Source organism: Ischnura elegans, chromosome 5 (genome assembly GCF_921293095.1).
Source record: "Ischnura elegans chromosome 5, ioIscEleg1.1, whole genome shotgun sequence".
Taxonomy (NCBI): Eukaryota; Metazoa; Arthropoda; class Insecta; order Odonata; family Coenagrionidae; genus Ischnura; species Ischnura elegans.
In genome coordinates this window covers 82,234,065-82,241,891 of record NC_060250.1, presented here as the reverse complement: position 1 = coordinate 82,241,891, position 7,827 = coordinate 82,234,065, and the positions used below count along the sequence as shown (strand labels likewise).

The 7,827-nt window shown below is 36.0% G+C and overlaps 1 protein-coding gene across 2 annotated transcripts in view; it reads right to left on the bottom strand.

The window, feature by feature from the left end:
- Positions 1–481: 481 nt before the first annotated feature.
- Positions 482–7,827, bottom strand: part of LOC124159120 (unconventional myosin IC) — a 139,682-nt gene continuing 132,336 nt past the window's right edge. For both annotated transcript variants that reach the window (XM_046534688.1, XM_046534687.1), the window contains exons 15-21: positions 7,398–7,557; positions 7,177–7,297; positions 5,726–5,850; positions 5,382–5,594; positions 3,788–3,888; positions 3,441–3,540; positions 482–1,068 (exon numbers count right to left, since the gene is read on the bottom strand). In XM_046534688.1, the coding sequence (XP_046390644.1) occupies positions 1,054–1,068; positions 3,441–3,540; positions 3,788–3,888; positions 5,382–5,594; positions 5,726–5,850; positions 7,177–7,297; positions 7,398–7,557 (835 nt within the window). In that variant the 3' untranslated portion in view covers positions 482–1,053. The remainder of the gene's footprint in view (positions 1,069–3,440; positions 3,541–3,787; positions 3,889–5,381; positions 5,595–5,725; positions 5,851–7,176; positions 7,298–7,397; positions 7,558–7,827) is intronic.

Genomic DNA, 7,827 nt, shown 5'->3' with positions numbered 1-7,827 from the left:
TGTTGGACCCGTGGTACTAGGGGTTTGGGATGGGGAGAGAGAAAGGCGGGCATTGGCATGTTTTCTCTGAAGTCTTTGTCAGTGCATTGACATGAAAGACTGTCTAATAAATCTTCTTCCCACTTGGCAACACAGCTTTGCCTATCGCATTTTGATTGGTTTTCAGGCAGTCAGATGCCCTCTGCTCTTCTTCCTCAAAAAACTTGGGTATTCCTCTCAGCGGCAACAATATTTGAAATAAATTCAAGAGGATTTTTACAAAACGCTCTAATCGGGCGTACTATAGCTTGAAGTCCCATTCAAAAAGTTCTAAAAACTAATAAAATACCATAGAAGGCATTGGAGGATCTCTGAAAAATCTCCACCACCACCAGGAATTGAACATGGGCACGTCGGGTGAGAAGTCAACTCTCCTCCACCCACCTCATCAACCCAATCCCCTTCAAGGTATTTTTAAATGAAATTTTCGAAGAGACATTAATTAAGGCAGTAGAATTTTTTCTTTATTATAAAATTTTAACAATACATAGTAGCCTTCTCCTGTAGGATTTCCACTCTGGTTAAAAATGCACAGGAAGAGAGTTAATGGGGACGTCAGACAATTTTATGGGTAACATACTTTCTTGCCCTCGCAACATTCATGCATCACTTTTTTGACAATGATCGAAGTTAATTATGTCACATATTTACAATAAATATTGATTAAAATCAAAAATGGGTATCTAATACAAATTTAAAACTGGTCAAGCATTAGTCATGAAATACCTATACAACATTTTATATCTCTATACATGCATGGGTGTTATCACAAAATAAAAACAACAATTTTCCCTGGAAAACTGCAGTAACATAACCTGCATCATGTGGCAGAATCATTTAATTAGATATTAGGAACAATATGAATATCAAAACTATTTCTGTGAAGAGCAATGACTCAGTCTTCCAGAAATGTATCAATTTTTGTGCTCTTAAGTACTTTGTACTTTATCTTCTTACTCTTGCAGACACAGGGCTCAGCAATGTCACTAAGCCAAGTGGAGTCCATCAGCTATTTCATGGAACTACGACCTGAAATGGAGAGATAATCATTAATCTGAATGAATTCTAAAGAGGCAAAACATTGTTTGTTTAATAATTGGTGTACATATTGATGGCTAAGTTCTAACAACACAAATCTCAAATTCGGCCGGTTTGAGACAGGTATCTTAACACGTTGCGTACGGATGGCGAGAATTCTCGTCATATAGGCGCGTCAACCTAAACAATTTTAAAGCGTATCGCAAGCGAATATATATTGTACGCTTTAAAATTGTTTAGGTTGACGTGCCTAAATGATGAGAATCTTCGTCATCCGTCCGGAACGTTCGGGAAAAAAATAACGAGAATTCTCGCCATCCGTACGCAACGTGTTAAACAAAGTTTAATAACATTAAAAAATAAAATACAAGCAAAAGACAACTCTTTGTTTGAAAATAAATGCTTCTTTTCAGTTTTATGAACTTTTGGTTTTTAATTTCAGTGTACAAGTAAAATAAATTAATAATTTTTTTGCTCTCCTGAAAAGGTGCTATTTTTGAGATGCGTGTTGTTAGAACTTAGCCAAAGATATATAAGATTTAGTCAATTTTTTATTGATGAAGAAACTCAGCTCCAACTTCTGTAAAAAATACTACTGATTCCACAACTACATGATAGCAATAATTACCTTCTGCATCTTTCCTAATTTTCTGAAATATTTTCATAACTTGTGATGTACTTTCTTCAGCATAAAATCGTACCAATACACTCTATTCTTGAATCATAAAGGCTATTCTTCCATCCATATCATAGAGACTTTCCAGAAAAATCTTTTCATTTTTCATAATTCTCTTCAGTAATATTCTCTACCCAAATTCGAATTTAGGTACATAATTTGCCCAGTGCATATACTCAAGGTTAAACCTCAAATTTGGTAGGACCCATTCTTTTCTTTGAGATTAAAGCACTGATCAACAAAAAATTAATATTCACTACATGAAAAATACATACATATATTTTTTGGTTATGGAATGGAAAAATATTTGATAAAATCAATAAATGTAGTTGTAGCGCCTCCATTGGTGAAAGTATCACAAGCGGCAATCTACGAGCAAGTGTTGTTTTTCATGCAAATGAAAAATAAACCACCAGTGCAAGGCCTCAAGACTGTACCTCACTTTAAGCCTGAGCAGTACTGAAAATTCATTACCGGAATTTGATAATATTAAAGTATCGATAGGTTGCCAGCCCCTACTGTAGCGAGTAGGGGCCTCGGAGTTTGAAATCCCCCAGAAATGTTCAGGAGATGTAGTCTTTAGTGTTTCTTCATCAGATTTAACATGTACCCTCCCATTAAAACCCTGAGAATTTTTTTCTGCCACCAGCCTTGGCTCAAACACTAAAAATTTTCCTCATTTTGGGAGAGGTGCAATAGCTCCGGACCCTACCTTTAAATATGTTATGTAGTTACCTAAGATCTCCAAGCATCATGAATGGTGCAAGGGCACAATCGCACTACATGATCATCGAACCAGGTCAGGCAGCTTGTGCCCATTGAAACTGAGTGATGCTATGTAAAAACCATATATCAGTCACTGTACCAGTGGTGCACAGGGGGTCACATGGTTCATGACCTCCCTAAAATTTTATTAAAATATTTAAATTTTTATTAGTGTAATAATTTTTGTATCCTAGTAAAGGAGTAAAGGGAGAGTACATGTATGCAAATGCATGGATACAAGTCCCAAAGTGAGAGAAGTTTGAGATGTATTTATCGTAGAGCGCAGCACTCCCTTCAAAGAATTTTATATAGAAAATTGTCCCTCTCTCCCGTAGGGTATTTGAGTCATGACTCATGTTTCAGTATGATTCCAATGAAGAATGAATTTCAGTATGACTATGAAGGAGGGTCATGACCCAGTCATTAAATTTGATGCTGAATCCAACCCTGGCCACCAAAATATGAGATGAATTCTTCCCACGTTCCCCACCGGGTCAGGTGTTCTGCTACCGACATTTCAATGCCCTGAGGACGATGGAAGAGGTAGCCATTGAAACGTCAGCAACAGTAGACCTGACCTGGTGGGAAACCCAAAAATAGTACCTGAATTTGATTAACGTAAAATATGCGGAGAATTTGAGATTACGTTTACAATATTTCACAATGGTTCTTCTATTTCTGTATACTTTCTTGGAATAAATTATGCGCACTCTTTCCTTGAGCGGAGCTGCCACCAAGCCATTTTAAGTTGATTGAGAGAGATGTTTTTCTCCACAAGGAGTGTTCTTCAATAGATATCTTTTCACAATGAAATTTAGATGTTTTCTGATATGATGCAGATTATCCAAGGTTTTTGTGACTTTAACCTGATGATAAATCACTCCACGCACAGCATTCTATAAGATAAGTTTTATCTACTCACCACGATAAGGTGTCCTTCTTTTCCTTTAATGATAGAAGGTGTGGGGCCTTTGGTTATATCAATTACTCCTTGCTTCCCATTGTTCAAGTTGTGAGAAATCCTGAAATAAGAAAAAAACACACACCTATTAACAAAATAATTATTACTGCATATAAATCAAAATTACATTAAATGCCTCGATAAAATTAAAAAATTAAAACCATGGCACATAGATTAGGTAAAGCATACAAGAATGAACACAGCACTTAACATTTTCTGTATTCCTAACCACCTTCACTAGTACATATTTATTGTCTGACATAAATACATTGCATATGTAAATGTTTTTAAGTCTAAAGATTACTTACGAGGATGTATCAGCCATCTTCAATGCCTCTGGCTTTCCAGTGATATCAATGAGGATAGTTAAAGCCTCAATTAGGTTTTCCACTTGAAGAATAAGGTCTCCCTGGAAAGTATATTAGAATATTTTTCAATGGAATGACATGGAATATGCAAGGAATGAATTAAATATACATTATCTTTTCTTCAGTAAGAGCGTGTTGGGTGCTGTCATTCGAGGATATTGCAATCTACAGGTTGGATCCACTCTTTGCTCTTAAAATAATTATTTCAAGTGCTCTATTATTTGATACCCAATCTGCTGCAAGATTTTTTTGTGGTGTTGTCAGAAATAATCGAGAAATCCTGCATACCAACTACAGTCATGCAATTTAAGCCCAACTTTCAAATAATTAAATTTGAGTTTTCGAATATTAGAGCTTGCTATTTGATGATGTTTTAGAAAATAATGATTTTATTTTCTAGTATTCAGGAAAACACTGCTCCACATCACATTGTACGAGAATGTTGCACCAAAAAGAAGGGATGTGCGAATAGTACTCTTTGATCTTGAGTTGAGTATCGAGTCGAGTTGAAAACTACTCGCGAGAGTCGAGTATAATGTTAGCAGTGGAGCATCTCAAAAAGCATCTAAATGAAAACTATCTCACACAACTAAGAAGAAATATGCCTCTTATGCAGGTTTAAAATATACGTAGTCGGCCTTCACTAACAAACACCCCCCTAGCAGACATTCTGCCTGACATGGTGATGGACAGCCAAAACATTTTAAGATGGTTAAATAAATTTTTTGAAGGCTCACTTCAAATTAATGAATTCCATGGCTGCAATAGATCAATAGGTAACGAGTGATTTTTTTTATTTTTATCACATTTAAAAAATCAAAACTCTGCCAGGGAAGACAATGCTTTGGAGGTTCAAGTGATAGAACGTCTGGCATGAAATTAGGAAATCATGGCTCCAATCCCATTCAATGATTTTTCCTCTGTAGAATTTTTGCAGTTAACTAGCAATTATTGGTGTCACCGTGAAGGCATACCACTAAGGCTTGTTCAGTTATTTTATTGGATAGTGAAATTTCTATATTTTTTCATGTACAGATCTATTCTATAATATATTCAAACATAATAGTTTTCCATGAATAGTGATCAAAATTTATGAAAGCAGCAACTTCTTTGTAAAATGCAGTAGGATTCATCCTCCTTCAAATTTTTTACTTCTATTTAACTCATTTACCACTCGCGCATGTATTTTCCTTGAAAACAATATGGCATGCATTCAGTCCATAATGAAGGCTTTTTGCTTAAATTTATCCTTGTCAATGGTTTTCAGAACTCAAAGGTAATAGGTTTGCCTAATACAAGGATGGGTTTTTATTAACGTCCATCATGTAGTCATTAAAATAACACAAAATTCTGAGTAAAATAACATCAATTTGTAAAAAATAGCACCACTTTTGGCCATAAAATAACACCACCTTTTGCACATCTCATTATGAGTCATCAGCTAACAATGAGTCACCTATATTAGCTAATACTGTGTCATTCTGGAATGGAAGCATGAACTTCCAGAAATGAGGAATGGGCAAACAAGACTCACCTTATCCTTCTTCAGGTCCGATGGGATCCTTATGACCAGTAATGAATCAGTCTCTGTTGTGATTAAAATTTCTGTGATTGAATCATAAGTTAAGCAGTGCTTCGTCTTGAAGGTTTTTGCATCCAATAGATATATATTTTTATTGGTAAATACAAGCACCCTTTCTCTGGGTTTATATCCATGGCGATCATACTTTATCACAGGGGCACAGTACTGTAACATAGAAAAAGAGACAAATGTTTAAAAATCAAGATTTTTCACTATCTCACGAGCAAATTATTGTTCTAATTTTTAGTCAATATGAGAAAAAATTGACTAAGAATAGATGATAATAGCATACATACCCTTAATCGTTCACCAGTTTGGAGTTGGTTTGTTTCAAAGGAACTTTTCAAGAGTCTCTGATCATCTGCCAGTCTATCCTCAATGAAAGGAGGACCAATACTGCGGGGATAGCTCTTCTTCTTTCCTAAAATTATAAAATAAGATATTAGATTGAATGACTCGAACGGCCACCCCGAGACATTTAGGGGCCTCATGAAATTTTGTTCTCCACCAACTCCTCCGCCAGTGTGAGGTGGTGGGAATGGTGGGAATGTTTTCTGAGGACCCTTTTGAAACCTCCAAATGTGGGGGCCTGGGAGAGGCCATCCACCTTTGGAAGGCCCAGGCAGTGCTTAATTTCGGCCAGAATGCACTGAAATGACATTCTGGCACATCTAAGGAAAAATTGGGGTACTATATTTTGGCACTGCAAGGCAAAAAAGTTTATGATGAAGACAACATGACTCCTTATTCAAGTCCGACTCAAGACAGTTTTTTAAGCGAATGGTTAAAGTACAATTGATACATATTATTTGTCTTCATCTGTGACTACCATAAACAAAAAGTTTTTAAAATGTTGTTTTTTTTTATACTTGGTAAAACGTGATTCCTCATTATAACTTTTATAACAAGTTTTAAAAAATTGGAACTTTTGGGGAGGAGGGCATGACTTACATTTGAAAATCATGAGTGGATTAAATACATGGGTATGTATACTGGTGCCTAAAATTTTAGAAATTAAGCACTGGACCCAAGTGACTTAATGGATTTATCTGTAGGAGGCAATCAATACCATAGGTCATTTGTGTCATGGAGAAGGGTGGAGAGAAATCGGCACAGGCATTAGCCTTCTCTTAATAGAAGGCACCGAGGCAACCATGTCTTTGAATAGGAATCTAATTGAATGGATGGAGTGAAGCACTTACGGTACTTCCCACAAAGCAATAAAGCACGGAACAGTTAGTCTCCGAGCATTCTTAACCACTACTGAAATTTGAACCAAAGCTCACGAGGTGGGAGGCCAATGCACCAACCAACTAACCCACCCCAACCTGAAGGACCTCTTGCTGGCCTGCATTGCTTACTTGTAAGCATTAAAAGAATAATGGCTGCAAGTAATTCAGTCGTAAAAAAACAAGTCATGGAAATTCTTTCCTTCCGTAAAAATGAGATTATGTAGCCTATTTCATACAGCTTGTCACCAGTGGCATAGCTATATAATTTTTCTCTTGTTGAACTCAAATTGATGCCTAAAATATCCACATTTTTAGCCTTAATTTTTCTTGGTACCATAGGAGGTGTATAAAATTTAAATGTAAAATCCAATTTAAGCTAAAATCTAGTGACTTTTTACCGATAAAAAAAATCACTATTCTTGCAGCTAATTGAGGAGGAGACACCCATGAAACCACAGCAACAGTTAATCCATTATTTTCGGGGTAACATGCATTGCCCATAATATTTATCTCACCTTTGAACAACGACTCAGCCAAAACTTTCAGCTCAAATTGCTTCTTCCTTTCAGGAGTCAAACTGAGCATGTACTTTCTGGCTAACCAATTGGTATGGAGGTTGTGAAGATATTTTGATGCCTAAAATTGCAAATGGTACATGAGAAATGAATGTAAGCACAGAAATGCTCAGTTGTATTGGAAAATAAGAAAAGGGGATGCATACATAATTTGTTCTTACCTCAACACAAGATCCAGGACAAGGGGGCCATGATTTGTCCAAAACAGTTGTTGGCAAGCTTTTTGCCAATCGATTTAAGTAATGCACTTTGGCTAGCTTCACAAACCGTTTATTTATCTCAGTTGGCAAACCATTTCGGGTGATAAAACCTTCAATAAACCTATCAAGAAGAAAAGGATTAAGAATTTAGCCACGTGCTTTCTTATAAGTTATGATCTGAACGTTGTAATATTACAATGGATTTTTTTATATAATCCAATTGACTTGGTATTTTTTCACTATTTTTGGCATATTTATTTCAGCAGAGAAAGAATATTCACAATATAAAATTGCCATGCAAATTTCCATATCTGATGACAGCCATTTCAACCACCACCAAGGACCCAACCATCACTTTGAGATCGCAAGATTTAACTAATACAAGTGAATA